Below are 18,777 nucleotides of genomic sequence, written 5' to 3' on the forward strand. Positions count from 1 at the left end.
AATTGCAAACAACGTTCACTTGCTTGAGTCTTGGGACAAGGAAATCTTCTAATAGGGAAATACTAATAGAATGGCCTGAACTCTCCACAGCTGAGATAATTTCCATTTAGACCATGCAACAATCTAACTGTCTTAAGTATACTTAATGAGGTCACTTCTACTACTACCATATGGGCAGAAAATTCTACAGATTCACTAGGAAAAATGTTTCCTTTTCATCTCTGTCCTAAATCTGCTCTCCTGAATCTTGAAGCCATATGCCTTATTTATCTCAGTTCTGACGAGCTTATTCTTTTCCTCCTAAATAAATTCCTCATCCCTAGAATCTAATAAATGAATCTTGGCTGCAGTTCTGCTAAGGCAGGTAAATCGTTCCTTGATTAAAAAGACTATGATTAAATGAAAGAAATAAAGACCAGCTACATGTATAGCCTTAATGGTGCCTGGTATAGTCAAAGCAGAAGTTCCTTATTCACATATTCCACCTTCCATTGTAACACACACAAAATGCTAGAGGAACTCAGCAGGTCAGGCAGCATCTAAGGAAAGGAAAAAAGAGTCAACATTTTGGGCTGAGACATTTTATTAGGACATCCCTCTATTCCTCTTTTAATGACCTGCTTTACCTTTCCATGCAAACTTTTATATGTTTCTCCAGATGATGAGAGGATTGCTCCAATATGAAGGTACTAATATTCCTTTTCACCAAACCAAAAGAATTCTTACTTATGAGAGCGAACTGGGGGGGAAGAGAACAGGAATGAGTAATGATGGTTCTCCATTCTCTAGAAAAAGAACAAAGTGACTATGGGGGTAGAGAGAGATTGTGGCTCCCAATATAGTACAGAACACTGACAATGGAAATAACCAAACTACAGATCCTAGAACTCTGAAGTAAAAAGAGAAAATGCTGAGAACATTCAATAGGTCACGCAGCATTTGTGGAATAAGGAACAAAGTTTATTGTTCAGGTCATCCATCTGGATTAATAGAGTTTTTTACTCCCTGATAACACTGCCTCATATGCATTGTCCCTTCTCTGACTTTCACTGCACAACTTTTACATGTGCATTTATTCATTTTCTTTCTGTGCCCTCAATCTTTCAGACAGCTGTTTTCATCAATATGGCAAACCGCAACCTAACTCGTCAGAATTTTTTTCTTTGACCTATCTTCCATCCCATCCTCTTTGAAAGTTAAAACTTAAAGTTCTTTCTTTTTCCCAGTGTGACAGGAAAATTTAACTCGTATTTCTCTCTCCACAGATGCTGTCTGATCTGTTTGATGGGTAAAAAGGCCTGTGTTATTGCTTTGAAGTGCCGATAACCTCTTCTGAATTTGGCATTTTTCTTTTTGATGCTGGAGGATTATTTTTATTTGTGAATCTAATCAGAAGAAGCTTCCTGACAGAAAGATATTTGTATTTTACTTTCAAACTTGCCCGAGCTTTGGAAATGTCAGATTGCAAATTGCTACAACTATTAAGAAAACTCCAATTCACTGACCATTAGTTGAAAGAAAATAAATTCATCCTTTCCTGTGCATTCAACATAACAGATATTTTAAAAGGGAATATAATTGCTGAAAATGTCACAGTGTAAAATGCCAAGCAATGACAATAATTTTGGAACAAAATGCCCAAAAGTTTCCATTGGTGAAGAAAGAGTAACTCTTATTCTTGATTCTGTACCAACAATTATTTAGTACATAGAATGTTGTTTTAACCTTTCATGAACTTACTGTTATTATTCACCCAATAAACAATCTAACAGTACCAGTTCTGAAATTTCCATTTGACAGTTTTGATGGGAGAGCCTTTCAGATTTTCAGTAGCTTATGTGAAAGGAACAGCTCCTACATTTTTGTTATGCCAAAATTTGACCTAGTCAATTCACTCCTTCTAATCATCTTTAACATTACAATCAGCTCACCCCTTAATTTTCAATAAGACTGCAGGTTGAATTTTTAACTCAATAGTGTTCATGTGACAGAATTCACGTGGAGTATTGTGAGCAGTTTTCGGCCCCTTATCTAAGAAAGAATGTGCTGAATTGGTGAGAATCCAGAAGTGGTTCACAAAAATTATCCCAGGAATGAAAAGGTTAACATATAAGGAGTATTTGGTGGCTCTGGGTCTGTACACATGGGAGTTCAGAAGAATGAGGGGGTATCTCATTGAAACCTATGGAACATTAAAAGGCCTAGATAGAGTGGATCTATCATCCTAAAGAGAATGTTTTCAAAGTGATGGAGTCTAGGACCAGATGGCACAGACTCAGAATACGGGGATGACCTTTTTGAACAGAGATGAGGAGGAATTTATTTAGCCAAATGATAGTGAATCTGTGGAATTAATTGTCACAGACGGCCATGTAGACCAAGTCATTAGGTGTATTCAAAGCAGAGGTTGTTAGGTTCTTGATCAGTAAGGGCTTCAAAGGTTACATGGAGAAGGCTGGAGAATGGGGTTGAGAGGGACAATAAACCAGTCATTCTGGAATGGTGGATCAGATTCAATAGGCTGAATAGCCAAAATCTGCTCCTATTTCTTATGATGTGATGCTGTACAGTTCCCCATCCAATGCAAATTTGTATGGTTAGTGGCACGCTGCCCAAAAACAAATGCAATACAGAATCAATTTCTTACTCCTGACGGACATTGGACATGGGAGGAGTTGTACTGCTAATATACCTCAAAGAAAAAGTATTGGTCTTATTGACAATATATGCCAGTCTGTTTCAATAGACAATAGACAATAGGTGCAGAAGTAGACCATTCGGCCCTTCGAGCCTGCACCGCCATTCTGAGATCATGGCTGATCATCTACTATCAATACCTGGTTCCCGCCTTGTCCCCATATCCCTTGATTCCCCCATCCATAAGATACCTATCTAGCTCCTTCTTGAAAGCATCCAGAGAATTGGCCTCCGCTGCCTTTTGAGGCAGTGCATTCCTCACCCCCACAACTCTCTGGGAGAAGAAGTTTTTCCTTAACTCTGTCCTAAATGACCTACCCCTTATTCTTAAACAATGCCCTCTGGTACTGGACTCTCCCAGCATCTGGAACATATTTCCTGCCTCTATCTTGTCCAATCCCTTAATAATCTTATATGTTGCAATCAGATCCCCTCTCAATCTCCTTAATTCCAGCGTGTACAAGCCCAGTCTCTCTAACCTCTCTGCGTAAGACAGTCCGGACATCCCAGGAATTAACCTTGTGAATCTACGCTGCACTTCCTCTACAGCCAGGATGTCCTTCCTTAACCCTGGAGACCAAAACTGTACACAATACTCCAGGTGTGGACTCACCAGGGCCCTGTACAAATGCAAAAGGATTTCCTTGCTCTTGTACTTAATTCCCTTTGTAATAAAGTCCAACATTCCATTAGCCTTCTTCACTGCCTGCTGCTTGCTCATTCACCTTCAGTGACTGATGAACAAGGACTCCTAGATCTCTGTATTTCTCCCTTACCTAACTCTACACCATTCAGATAATAATCTACCTTCCTGTTCTTACTCCCAAAGTGGATAACCTCACACTTATTCACATTAAACGTCATCTGCCAAGTCTCTGCCCACTCACCCAGCCTACCCGTCACCCTGAATTCTCCTAACATCCTCATCACATGTCACACTGCCACCCAGCTTAGTATCATCAGCAAACTTGCTGATGTTATTCTCAATGCCTTCATCTAAATCGTTGATGTAAATCATAAACAGCTGTGGTCCCAATACCGAGCCCTGTGGCACCCCACTAGTCACCACCTGCCGTTCCGAGAAACACCCATTCACCGCTACCCTTTGCTTTCTATCTGCCAACCAGTTTTCTATCCATGTCAATATCTTCCCCCCAATGCCATGAGCTCTGATTTTACTCACCAATCTCCTATATGGGTCCTTATCAAATGCCTTCTGAAAATCGAGGTACACTACATCCACTGGATCTCCCTTGTCTATCTTCCTGGTTACATCCTCGAAAAACTCCAATAGAATAGTCAAGCATGATTTGCCCTTGGTAAATCCATGCTGGCTCGGCCCAATCCTATCACTGCTATTTAGATATGCCACTATTTCATCTTTAATAATGGACTCTAGCATCTTCCCCACTACCGATGCCAGGCTGACAGGACGATAGTTCTCTGTTTTCTCCCTCCCTTCTTTCTTAAAAAGTGGGATAACATTAGCCATTCTCCAATCCTCAGGAACTGATCCTGAATCTAAGGAACATTGGAAAATGATTACCAATGCATCCGCAATTTCCAGAGCCACCTCCTTTAGTACCCTAGGATGCAGACGATCTGGACCTGGGGATTTGTCAGCCTTCAGTCCCATCAGTCTACTCACCACCGTTTCCTTCCTAATGTCAATCTGTTTCATTTTCTCTGTTACCCTATGTCCTTGGCCCATCCATACATCTGGGAGATTGCTTGTGTCTTCCCTAGTGAAGATAGATCTAAAGTACTTATTAAATTCTTCTGCCATTTCTCTGTTTCCCATAACAATTTCACCCAATTCATTCTTCAAGGGCCCAACATTGTTCTTAACTATCTTCTTTCTCTTCACATACCTAAAAAAACTTTTGCTATCCTCCTTTATATTCCTGGCTAGCTTGCATTCGTACCTCATTTTTTTCTCCCTGTATTGACTTTTTAGTTAAGTTCTGTTGTTCCTTAAAAATTTCCCAATCATCTGTCTTCCCACTCACCTTAGCTCTGTCATACTTCTTTTTTTTATGCTATGCAATCTTTGTCAACCACTGTGGCCCCTTCCCCCCCTTTGAATCCTTCCTTCTTCAGGGGATGAATTGATTTTGCACCTTGTGCATTATTCCCAAGAATACCTGCCATTGCTGTTCCACTGTCTTTTCTAGTAGGATATCCGTCCATTTAACTTTGGCCAGCTCCTCCCTCATGGCTCCATAGTCTCCTTTGTTCAACTGCAACACTGACACCTCCAATCTGCCCTTATCCTTCTCAAATTGCAGATAAAAACTTATCATATTATGGTCACTACCTCCTAATGGCTCCTTTACTTCAAGATCGCTTATCAAATCCTGTTCATTACACAACACTAAATCCAGAATACTCCTGTCCCTGGTCGGCTCTCGTACAAGCTGTTCCAAGAATGCATCCCAAAGGCACTCTACAAACTCCCTATCCTGTGGTCCAGCACCAACCTGATTCTCCCAGTTCACCTGCATGTTGAAATCCCCCATAACTACTGCAACATTACCTTTGCCACATGCCAATGTTAACTCCCTATTCAACTTGCACCCAATATCCAAGCTACTGTTTGGGGGCCTGTAGACAACACCCATTAGGGTCTTTTTGCCCTTACTGTTCCTCAGTTCTATCCACACAGACTCTACTTCTCCTGATCCTATGTCCCCCCTTGCAAAGGACTGAATCTCATTCCTCACCAACAGGGCCACCCCACCCCCTCTGCCCACATTTCTGTCTCTACGATAGCACGTATACCCTTGTTCATTCGTTTCCCAGGTCTGATCTCCCTGCAGCCATGTCTCCGTTATCCCAACAACATCATGGTTACCCATTCGCACCTGAGCTTCAAGCTTATTCACCTTATTTCTGACACTTCGTGCATTTAGATACAGAATTTTTAGCCCATTTCTCCTCTCTCTGTTTAAATCGCTGCCTATTGGGCTTAACCCAGCTCCCCGAACTCCCATCGAGCTATACGCCCCTTGAATTTTGTTGTCCTTCCAAAATTTACTTATTCTTTCTGCACATTTAACTCCATGTTCCGTCAGACCATCCCTCTGTACATGTGTCCTCCTTATCACTTGTTCCTCCTCACCTTTCTCTACTACACACTTAATATTCTGAAACCGTGTAGTCCCCACCTGTCCTTTATTCTTCATCTCGCTATCCTCTCTCACATTCTGGATCCCTGCCCCCTGCAAATTTAGTTTAAACCCCCCCGAGCAGCACTAGCAAATTTTCCTGCAAGAATGTTAGTACCACTCCAGTTCAGGTGTAAACCATCCCGTCGGAACAGATTCCACCTTCCTTGGAACAAAGCCTAATTATCTAAAAACCTGAAGCCCTCTCTCCTGCACCATCCTCTCAGCCACGTATTAATCTGTATAATCCTTCTGTTCCTTGCCTCACTCGCACGTGGCACAGGTAGCAATCCTGAGATTGTTACCCTGGAGGTCCTTCCCTTCAGCTTCGCACCTAACTCCCTGAACTCACTATGCAGGACCCCCTCACTCATCCTACCCATGTCATTGGTCCCTACATGGACCACAACTTCTGGGTTTTTGCCTTCCCTCTCGAGAATAACCTGCACCCAATCTGAGATGTCCCGGACCCCGGCACCAGGGAGGCAACATACCATCCGAGACTCCCGATCTTCCCCACAAAATCTCCTATCCGCCCCCCTGACTACAGAATCCCCTATCAATACCGCTCTCTTCTCTTCCCTCCTCCCCTTCCTAGTCGAGGGTCCAATCTCAGTGCCAGAGACAGGACCACTGCAACTTGTTCCTTGTAGGTCATCCCCACCAACAGTATCCAAAACGGTATACTTATTGTTGATGGGAACGGCCACAGAGGTACTCTGCTCTCTCTGTCTGCTCCCCCTGCCTCTCTTGACTGTCACCCATTTGCCTACCTCCTGTGTTTTCGGTGTGACTACCTCCTGATAACTCTTATCTATCTCTGCCTCTGCCTCCCGAATGATCCGTAGTTCATCCCGCTCCTGCTCCAATTTCCTAACTCGGTCTGATAGGAGCTGCAACTGGATGCACCTTTTGCAGGTGTGGTCATCAGGGACAACTGTGTTGACCCTGACCTCCCACATACGGAGCACACCACTGCTCTAACTGTCTCCCCCATTACCTGATCCCAAATTAGTCAGAATAAATGAAAAAAGTACCTATCGACCTTACCTTTTTTACCTCAGCAAGCACGTACTCAGGCTCACTGATTTCCTCTCACCAAAGTCCCCTTGCATCGAAGCCCGCTGAGCCAAAGCCCAGCACTCCGCTGCCCACACCGACGCTGTCTGCTCCTAAAAGTGGGCCTCTTTTTAAACTTCATTTTATTTATTACCTTTTCAGCATTTACTGCCCATCTTTAATTGCCCTTAAACTGAGTGTCTTGCTCGACAATTTCAGAGAGCTTTGGTATTGTGTACAAATGAAACAGTATGCTGATGAGGTGAAAATTGGTAACTAATCTCACAGCACACTACAGGAACTAGCTTCTCCTCTATGGACTCTCACTATACTTCTTGTTGCCTCGGTCAAGCAGCCAATAAATCAAAGACACCACCCGACCTGGACATTCTCACTTCTCTTCTCTCCCATTGGGTCGAAGATATAAAAGCCCCAAAGCATGTAGCACCAGGTTCAAGGACAGCTTCTATCCAACTGTTATTAGACCCTTGAATGGACCTCTTGTGCGATAAGATGAACTCTTAGCCTCACAATCTACCTCAAAATGATCTTGCACTTTATTGGTTACTTGCACTGTACATTTTCGGTAGCTTTTACTCTTTTATTCTGGATTGTTATTGCTTTACCTTATTCCAGCTCAACGCACTGTGTGGTGATTGGATCTGCATAGACAGTCTGCAAGACAAAATTTACATGTGACACAGTAAGCCAATATGAATACATTGTACAATCAATGCTATGTCTCCACCATTTCCCACACATCTCCTTTCAGCCATCATCCTGCTGCTATAACAAGGACAAGGTTCCCAAGGTCCCTATCTACTACCACATGAGCCTCCTTATCGAGAGCATCATTCTCTGCAATATCCGTCATGTACAACAGGATCACAATGTTTATTTTGATATATAAAAAATGGAATCCCACCATTAAGCAGATCTTTCCCTACCACTACCCCCCTCACTTTTTGCTCTCCATAAGGATTGCTCTCTACATGATCCCTTGTCCACTCAACCCCCCCCCCCCCCCCACTGATCTCTCTCCAAGAGCTTACCCCTAAGGACGTGCTTTACTTGCCCCTACACCTCCTCCCTCACCACCATTCACAGCCCCAAGCTGTCCTTCCAGATGAGGCAACACTTCACCTTCAGTCTGTTGGTGTCATTTACTATATATAGTGTGTTCCTAGTGCGGCCTCCTCTACAATGGTGAGACTCAACATAGATTGGTAGACTGCTTCATCGAGCACCTTTGCTCCACCTGCCACAGAAGCCGGGAATTTCCAGTGACCACCCATTTCAATTTGACTTCCCATTCCCATACCTATGTGTCAGTTCATGGCCTCATTTATTGCCATGGTGAGTACACATTGGTTGGAGAGACAGCACATCGTGGGCAGCCTTCAACGTGATTGCATGAAAGTCAATTTTTCTAACGTCCATTAATTTCCCCCCTCTCCCCCTTCTCTTTTTTTTTACCATTCTTCATTATGGATTCCTTCTAACACCTCTTCTCCTCACTTGCCCATCACCTCCCTTTGGTTTCCTCCTCTTTTCTTTTCTTCCATTATCCACTGCCCTTCTTCTTCATCCTTAAACCTCTTCCACCAATCAGTTTCCAGCTTCTTACTTCATCCCACCTCTCACCCACCCACTTCATCCCTCACCTACTCTCACCTTACACCTACCAACATGTATTTGTCCCTCTCCACCCCTTCATCTTCTTATTTTGGCTTCTACACCCTTCCGTTCTAGTCTTGGTGAAGGGTTTTTGCTTGAAATGTCATCTGTTCATTTCCCTTCATAGATGCTGCCTGACAAGCTGAGTGTTTTGTGGCATTTTCTGTTTTCTCTTCAGCTTTCCAGCAGCTGCAGTTCTTCAAATTTTCATTCAATGTCTAATTTCATTCTGTCTTTGAATCACAGACTCAGGTGTCAGAAGGTTAATGTTGTTCGACGGAAGTGGCCAATACGTATTTAGCATTTTGCCCAACCCCCACTATCCTCAGAACATCTCATTATGTTTCTCTTTCAATGGAGAAACCAGATGTCCAATTTGCAGACAGATTTGAACAACAAACAATAACTTTTCTTCAACACAGAAGATGCTTCATGGCAGTTTAATGTCATCTAAAACCAAATCATAAAACTATAAGACCCAGGAGCAGAATTAGGCCATTTGACCAATCTAATCTGCTCTGCCATTCCATCATAGCTGATCTGTTGTTCCTGTCAACACCACTCTCCTGCTTTCTCCCTGTAACCCTTAACATCTCCACTAATCAAGAAGCTAACAACCTCCACCTTAAATACCCAGTGACTTGGCCTCGACAGCCATCTGTGGCATAGAGTTGAATGTTAGGATAGATTTTAAGTGCCCTAGCTTTTAAGGATGTTCTTAAGGGAAGAGAAACAAGGAGGGATGGAAATTTCACCCATGGTCACCCTTACCGAGGTAATGAAGTATTGGCTTTTACCATTCCAAACCCTTTAACATTCATTCCTGCTCCAGTACTTACCCTAACAGCTACTTTTACTGCATCATTTAATTCCGTACTTGCACGCAATAGTTTGAGATTGTTCGTTTTAGCTTTGCTAGAAGTTTAGCAAATAATGTAAGGTGGCACCTTATTGCAATAATGACATAGATGATATTATTAGAGCTGCCAATGCTCAGAGGCACTTCTAAGATAATATGCTCTGCATAATTCCCAAGGTGTACAGGAGTGACACCAGGTATTAGTATTGGTTTATCATTGTCACCTACAAAGATAACAGTGAAAAGTTTGTCTTGCCTACTATTCATTCAGATCAAATCATTACATAGTTCATTGAGGCAGAACAGGGTAAAACAGTAACATGTAGAATGAAATGATACGCTTACAGAGAAAGTGCAGCACTGATAAGCAATAAGGTGCAAGTTCATAACTAGATTGATTGTGAGTTTGAGTCCATTTTATCCTACAGGAGGTCCTTTGAAGAATCTGATAACAGTGGGATAGAAGCTGTCCATGAAACTGGTAGTATGGTTTCTTTGCTCTGTAACCTTCAATAAATCTTAACTCAATTTTCTTCCAAATTTGTCCATTTTCTCACTCTGCTGTGCTTGTTGGGGCCCCTAGTTTCACCTTTCTCTGGTACCTTTTGATTTTCTCTCTTCCCTTTCTCCTGTGGTCCATTCTCCTCTCCTATTAGATTCCTTCTTCTTCAGCCCTTTACCTTTTCTACCTATCACCTTGCAGCTTCCCACTTCAATCCTCCACCCACCCATTCACTGTATCTGTCATCTGGTCTCATCTATCACCTGCCAGTTTGTACTCTGCCTTATTCTTGCTTCTTCCCCCTTCCTCTCAAGCTCTGATGAATGTTTTTGACCTGAAATGTTGACTCTTTATTGTGCTCCATAGATACTGCCTGACGTGCTGAGTTCCTCCTGTACTTTATGTATGTATTGCCCTGAGCTTTAGAATTTTCTTGTCAAACATTTCTCTCTTTCACTTTAAAACAGTTTGAAATAGCAAACTCTTCCAATCACGATCCTTTCACCCAACTTCAATGGAGAGATGAGAAGTGTTGGGAATATTTGTAATACTAGAAACACTATACAATATGTATTGTGAATGATGCATTAGTTGGCCATTACCTTGGTAATTGCCAATGTGGTGAGATTCTGCACTGTTGCTATGGTTATATAAACCTAAGTGCAATCTTGTTTGAATTTTGAGACTTAAACATAGTCTGAAAATGAACTAGACACTAGAGATTCTGTGGACACTAGAAATCTGGAGCAATGCACAGAAAATGTTGATTAAAAAATAGCATTATATGTCACATGCACATCAAAATATTAAAATGTACAGTGAAATGTATTGTTATGCATCAAATCACATCAGTGAAGATTGTGCAGGGCAGCCCGCATGTGCCATCATACCTCCAGTTCCAACATAGCATGGTACAATTGTGTAAACTGTTTAACTGCCAATGGCAGTTTTCTTCCTTGTAAAACACCTGAGAATCTTCCATTGTGCCATTTGTACGGTTAACAGAAATACTGGTTTCAATGAACCTTGCATCCTGTATCTTAAGAATCAAGACCCATGGATTGGAACACCAACTTTGGTAATAAATTAGATTAAATCTTTCTGTCACTGCTTTTACAGTAGATTGTAATATTATTTTATTTTTAATTAGAAATACAGCATGGTAATGGGTCCTTCTAGCTCAATGAGCTTGTGCCACCCAAATAGATAGATAGATACTTTATTCATCCCCATGGGGAAATTCAACTTTTTTCCAATACATCCAAGTGCCCAATTAACTTACTAACCCATGAACCTTTGGGATGTGGGAGGAAACCGAAGCACCTGGAGGAAATCCATACGGTCAGAGTGAGACCATACGAATAGTGGCAGGAATTGAACCTTGATTGCTGGCGCTGTAAATCATTACACTCACCACTAAAATTAATCCCACTACAGAAGCTTAATCCCACTGATTTTTCACAGTGAACTTCTCTGCATTCAACTGATTTATCATTAGCACATGCTTATGGCAATGACATTTAAATAAGTGAGAACATCTGTGTCTGGCTTTATGATATTCACTCAGAATGTCATGGTGAAGGAAGATATAAGAAACCAGAAGTATCAAGTGATCTTATTTAATCAAATCTGCTCCTATTTCCCTGCAATATTAGTTACTCATGGTGATAAATCATGAGAATAAAAAAATGGCTGGGTATGTTGAAATGGAGATAATGATTAATTGGAAAACTTGCTATAAGGTTATTCATTTTTATTATCCTTTTCACAGCTATATCATTCTAAAATATATTTCCATTTAGTGATCTTACCACGTGACATTGTTTAATGACAGTTCTCATTTTTTTAATATTGTGATGTTTGACGCCTAACACACATTTCTATTGTTTCAGATGTCTGGCCATCAATTATTCCTTCTTCTGTACATGCCCCTGACATCTCCCTGACAACTGTCTCCCTAGCAACAATGGTGTCTTGTGCAGATAGTCCTTGCCTGGCTGGGGCAACCTGTGAGGATTTGGATATCGGAGAAGTGAAATGTCACTGCTCATCACAGCACGAAGGAGAAGGCTGTCAAGCAGGTAAAATTATATAAAGCATCAGGGTATCTTTTCTTTCTTTTGTTCACTTGTTGCACAAATTAAGCAACAATTTTAAAGAATAACCATCTCCTTCAAACAGAAACACTTCACAATCACCATAGAAAATTAGTGAAGAATTCCAAAGACTATACCAGTAACTTCATCCTGAGCAGATTGCAATTGATCTTATTTCCAAGGGGCATTCTGAGCAAGGTTTCAAAGTTGTTCTAGCTATTTTTTTTCTGAATTGAATATGGCTTTTAAAGTTTGTACATTTTTATCCAGAAGTGACAATATTTCAATAAATCTGATAGGAGCTTTTATCTTATATATTTATTTATAAAACATAAACTTATAGTCAAAATTGCAAAATGATTCAATTTATAATTTTGAACATTTACCTCTCACCTGCTACTCAATGTTACAATATCCTTTATTCTAACACATTTTCACCATTTTGTTAATGGCTTTCTTTGTCTTTAATTGAAGTTTGAACACCAGATTGATGCTGGCAAGTGTACTATCAGTAGAAGTTAGTTTACATACTCAAAAAAAATATGCCTGAGCCATATTGCCCGCTTGAAGAGGTCAAACACAAGTTCAGATATGATCACAAATTTGTGATGAATCATCTTGCAATAAAAACATTTCCGTCACCATGTTGAGACAAGTCATGTTTTTCTGAACCTTGAGTTTAATTGAGCTAGAAGTAATTAATATGAAAGAAATGCACTCTTAGGAAATTATAAAAGGATGTAACAAGACAGCAGTTTCCATTTGAATGCAAAATTTGAGGACAGAAATAAAAACATTAAGCAGTTCAGGAGAAATAATTTTATCTAGAGATTGGTAAGAAGGGAATTAAGCATCGATGTCTTGAAGAGAAGCTAGCATATGATTTTGGGGTGTAAGATGTGCAGAGATATGTTGCTGCACAAGAGAAGGTGTGTGTGGACCATTAGTAGCAATATAGACTCAGTAGCAAGCAAGCTGTTATGCATGATATCACCTGAAGTAATGCTGTCCAAAACAGGACTGTTTATTACAATTCACACTGTTATGTCTTGAGAATGCACAGAGATACAGCACTAATGTTCTGCTTGGACTTCTTACACCTGATTGCATATAAAGTGTGTAATAGAAGGATGTGTAGATCTAACTTACATGTACATCCATTCAGAGACTAAGTTCCATGTCATTAACTACTCATTTAAGCCTATGAGAAAATGGACATTTGCAAAGATTGTCAACTAACATGGCTCTTTATCAATAAAACAATTAGATAAATTGACGTAATAACTAGATCCTGGAATACATGGACCACTCTCCATATATTAGGACTCATTCATCAGCAAAACCAAACATAAATGATGAAGTTCAGCACGGATTCCAATGTGCTTTTGGTTATCTGATATAAGAGTGTTTGAAGATCAGGACTTCATATTCTGCTCGCTGTCTCATTGCTAGCTGTACAGTTTGAGAGATGGACTATCTTAGAGCAGGCACCTAAAGAGGAGGTAATCACCAGTGTTGTTTCCAGAAAATTATCCCAGGTCCTCTGGCAAGGTAAGTATCCTCCAGGCCAGCATCGGTAACATCAGTCATTTTAATTCTCGACCCCATTTCCACACAAACATATCTGTCCTCAGCCTCTTGCACTGCCAGGGTGAGGGAAAACGCAAACTAATGAATCAGCACTTTATATTCAGTTTGGATAGTCTACATTACCCTTCCTCCTTTGCCTCCAGCCAGAGCCCTAAGTTGCCCTTCCAGGTGGGGCAGTCCTACATACAAATAACGCAGTATTATTTATTGCATCCAGTCTTCCTATTGTGGTCTCCTTGACATCAAGTAGGTCTGCTGTGATCAATTCCCCTTCCCATTCCCGCATCACCTTCTTTGTCTTGGCCTCCCCTACCACCAAATTGAGGTGGAACTCAGACTACAGGAGAAGCATCTTATATTCTACCTGGGTAGCCTACAACCTGGCAGCATGTGCACTAAATTCTCCAATACCCAACAATTGATCTTCTCTCTGTCTCCCTTTTCTCTCCTCCTGATCTACAGGGTCCTCATCACCATGTCTTTTTTCCCTCTTCCACCCTTCCCATCTGCCCATCACCAACACATGCCTCTTACTGGTTCCTCTTCCCACCTCGGATTCCATCATCTTCAGCCCTTTGTCACTTCCCAGATTCTGGAATTATTCCCACTCTCCTCTCCCCATCTGCCTATCAGCCCCAGTTTCACTTGAATCCACTCTCTCTTGCTTCACCCCTTCCCTTCATCTTTTTATACTGGCTATCTCTGCTCTACCTTTCAATCTACATGAAGGGTTTCAACCCAAAATGTCAACTGTCCATATCCCTCCACATATGCTACCTGACCTGCTGAATCCCTCCAGTATTTTGAGTGTTACTCCACACTCCAGCTTCTGTTGGATCTTGTATGTCCCAAATATCAAGGCTTGAAGTACACTCTGCTAGCCAACGAGATCATTTGCATGCTAGACACCCAGTCCTAAACATACTTTCTATATTAGTTGTTGTACAAAGAGATTACCAGAAAAACATATAAAACATTTCAAAAATGATCTAAGAGCCTCCTTGAAAAAAATCCAGGTTATCCATTCTCTTGAAAGAATCCTGGGAACATAACTGGTCTAAATGGTGAAGGAGCACCTTGGAGAATTTGGGTACCCACTGGAAATGGTGGGAGTAGGAGAACATCACATTCCCTGCTATCTATCTATACACAACCTGCATAAAATTTGCTATTCCTACATTGGCTTCTTCAGCCACTTTACACTTCGGACAACAGGAATGGAAGCAAGTCATCTATGAACCTGAAGGATAGCCTTAAAAGTGAGAAGGATTACCCCTTTTTTTTTGCCGTGTTATACATAGTTGATTTGGACCTAATATCACTGGTATTGGGTAAGAACCCCTGATTTAAAATTGTACAGGGGCAATATTTAATATAAGGCCCATATTGTTGGGTCGGTGCATTTTCAAAGAAAAGAAAGTGTGTCCTCCCTGGGTACCCTTGCTAATGTCTATTTCTCTGTCAGCACCACAGTAGACTGCAGGATAACTTATTTGTTGTGAAGCACTTAAAAAACATGATAAAATTTGGATGATATCCAAATATTTTTAAAAGCAGTTGTGGTTCTCCATTCTATAAACGATTGAACAAATTAGTCTCATTCTCCTTGAACCTTCCCTATGGGCCCAGCACATATTTTCCAAGAAAGAATTTAGTGTGGTGGTGAGATAACTGTGGGGGTTTGTTCAGTGTGATCATTACCAGCAATCTTAACACCTGTTTTGCTTGTGGATTGAGGAATAATCGTCTTGCCCTTCAGGATAGGAAGAAGAAAGCGACCAGCAATGAAATATCAGGAAGGTTTTCCTTTAGTTTACATTTGGGAAATTCATCTAGGAATAAACTTGGATGGCTATGATTTTTGAAACATAGAGTACATGTTCAATAAAGCCCACTTCTTGGGGTAGAGTGAGGCACACAAATGTGTCAATTGTCTAGAACTGCACATCAATGGCTGGGTCTACTAGTCAGCTACCCTACATAAGATCCCATTAAAGTGACTGAACTTACACTTGATCTTGTGTATTGGATGTTGCACATTAGTGCTGGAAAGTGAATGATTATTTTGGCACTTCCCTAGTACAAAGCATTATGTGTGGTAGAGGCTCTTGACAGCTCTTTGATTGGGGTTACTTTCCCAAGGTGCCTCAAGAATGAAGTTTCCATTGCTCTATGTGATAAGTGCTAACTTTATTACATACTTGCTGTTTATCTAGTTCCAAAGCAGTAACTGGACCACATTGGGACATCTTGTACCTTCTAATGACCTACAAAATTTATTTAGGTGCAGCATGTTTTTCTAATCTGTGTTCCAAATAGCTCTGCTATTGACAAAGTGTCTGTGAATCCTTTTCAAGGATGCTTTGCAGCTCATGTTCTCAGTATTACTTCTTTTTATTTTCACAGTTTGTCATTTGAACATTGGTTGTTTGTCAGTCTTTGTCTGTTTATAGCTCATAAACTCTATTGTATTTTTCCTTTAAATGCTTGCAAGAAAATGAATCATGAGGTAGTATATGTTAATATATACGTGATATATATGTATGTATGTGATCATTTTACTTCTGAACTTTGGTTTCAGAAATTTGATATTTGTAGTTATTTCCCTTTCAAGGAGGATTTGAAAGACTGAGAAAAAATTGACTTTGGAGAGCACAAGTTGTTATTTCCCACCACAGCATCAGGAGGTTGTGGGCTCCTGTTCTATTCCAACGCCTGGAGCACACAAGCACAAGAAAGAAAGATATGCTTTATTTGTCACATGCTTCAAAACAAATGGTGATATGTGTAGTATGCATCAATGGCTGATACAGTCTGGGGATATGCTGTGGACAGCCAACGGCATTGCCAAGCTTCTGGCGCCAACATAACATGCCCCCGACTTAGTCATAAAACATGGGAGTAAAATTAGGCCATTCAGTCATTTGAGTCTGCTCCGCCGTTCCGTCAAGGCTGATCCCGGATCCCACTCAACCCCATACACCTGCCTTCTCGCCATATCCTTTGCTGCAATGACCAATCAGAAAACGATCAACTTCCGCCTTAAATATATCCACGGACTTGGCTTCCACCGCAGTCTGTGGCAGAACATTCAACAAATCCACTACTGTCTGGCTAAAAAATAATTCCTCCTTACTTCTGTTTGAAAAGGTTGCCCCTCAATTTTGAGGCTATGCCTTCTAGTTTTGGATACACCCACCACAGGAGGCATCTTTTTCACATCCACCCTATCTCGTCCTTTCAACATTCAGTAGGTTTCACCCCCCCCCCACCACACTTCTAAATTCCAGTGAGTACAGCCCCAAAGCTGCCAAAAGCTCCTCACATGTTAACCGTTTCATTCCTGTAATCATCCTCATGAATTTCTTCTGGATTGTCTCCAACGACAACACATTGTTTCTGAAATATGGGGCCCACAACTGTTGACAATACTCCAAGTGGGGCCTGACTAATGCCTTAAAAAGGGTCAGCATTATCTCCTTGTTTTTCTATTTTATTCCCTTAAAATAAATACCAAAATTGCATTTGCCTTCTTTACCACCAACTCAATCTGTAAATTAACCTTCTGGGAGTCTTGCATGAGGACTTCTAAGTCCCTCTGCACCTCTGATTTTTGAATTCTCACCATTTAGTCGATAGTCTGCACTGTTATTCCTTTTACCAAAATGCATTATCATACATTTCCCAACACTGTAATCCATCTGCCACTTTTTTGCCCATTCTTCCAATTTGTCCAAGTCCTGCTGCAATTGCATTGCTTCCTCAGTACTACCTACCCATCCACCTATTTTTATATCAACCACAAACTTTGCCACAAAACCATCAATTCCATTATCCAAATCATTGACAATGTGAAAAGTAATGGTCCCAATAGTGATCCCTGACTAACACTACTAGACACCAGCAGCCAATCACAAAAGGTCCCTTTTATTCCAATTGCTGTCTCCTACCTGTCAGTCATTCCACTATCCATGCCAATATCTTTCCTATAATGCCATAGGATTTTATTCTGTTTATCAGTCTTGTGTGGCACCTTATCAAATGCCTTCTGAAAATCCAAGTTAATGACATACATTGCCTCTCCTTTGCACCCCCCCCCCCCCGTTTGTTACTTCCTTGAAGAGCTCTAACAGATTTGTCAGGGAAGATTTCCCCACAGAAACCGTGCTGACTTTGACTTATTTTATCATTAGTCTCCAAGTACCTCAAAACCACATCCTTAAAAATAGACACCAACACTTCCCCAAACACAGAGGTTAGGCTAACTGCCCTATAATTTCCTACCTTTGGCCTTACTCCCTTCTTAAAGAGTGAAGTGACATTTGCAATCTTCCAGTCCTCTGGGACCGTGCCAGAAGCAAGTGATTCTTGAAAGATCATGACCAATGCATCCATTATCTCTTCAGCAACCTCTCTCAGGACTCTGGGATGTAGTCCATCAGGTCCAGGTGACTTATCCATTTTAAGACCTTTGAGTTTGCCTTGTGATTTTTCCTTTGTAATAACAATGGCACTCATTCCTTCTCCTTGACACTCACGGACCTTTGGCACACTGCCAGTGTCTTCCACAGTGAAGACAGATGCAAAATACCCATTAAGTTCATCTGCCATTTCTTTGTCCCCTATTACTACCTCACCAGCATCATTTTCCAGTGGTCCAATATCATATCTCACCTCCCTTTTCCTCTTTACATAACTGAAAATTTTTTGGTATCCTACTTTATATTATTGTCTAGTCTGCCCTCATATTTCATCTTTTCCCTTCTTATAGCTTTTCAGTTGTCTTTTGTTGGATTCTAAAAGCTTCCCAATCATCCAACTTCACCCTCACTTTTGCTACATTATATGTCCTTTCCTGTGCTTTTATGTAGTCCTTAACTTCTCGTGTTAGCCACAGTTGCCTACCCCTGCCATTTGAGAATGGCTTCTTCAGTGGGACATATCTATCCTGTGCCTTGTAAACTATTCCCAGAAACATCAGCCATCTCTGCTCTGGCATCATCCCCGCCAGTATCCTCCCCCAATCTGCCTGGGCAAGCTCCTTTTTCATGCCTCTGTAATTCCCTTTATTCCACTGCGATACATACATGTGAGTTTTGTTTCTTCCTCTCAAACTGCAATATGAATTCA

The 18,777-nt window shown here is 41.1% G+C and overlaps 1 protein-coding gene across 1 annotated transcript in view; it reads left to right on the plus strand.

Moving 5' to 3' along the window:
- The window catches only part of eys (eyes shut homolog), a 1,854,977-nt gene that overhangs the window by 1,291,026 nt on the left and 545,174 nt on the right, over positions 1-18,777 (plus strand). Inside the window, exon 32 of the mRNA XM_073056513.1 lies at positions 11,854-12,042. Within this exon, the coding sequence (XP_072912614.1) occupies positions 11,854-12,042 (189 nt within the window). The remainder of the gene's footprint in view (positions 1-11,853; positions 12,043-18,777) is intronic.

The sequence above is a fragment of the Hemitrygon akajei genome, chromosome 9 (assembly GCF_048418815.1).
Source record: "Hemitrygon akajei chromosome 9, sHemAka1.3, whole genome shotgun sequence".
NCBI lineage: Eukaryota > Metazoa > Chordata > Chondrichthyes > Myliobatiformes > Dasyatidae > Hemitrygon > Hemitrygon akajei.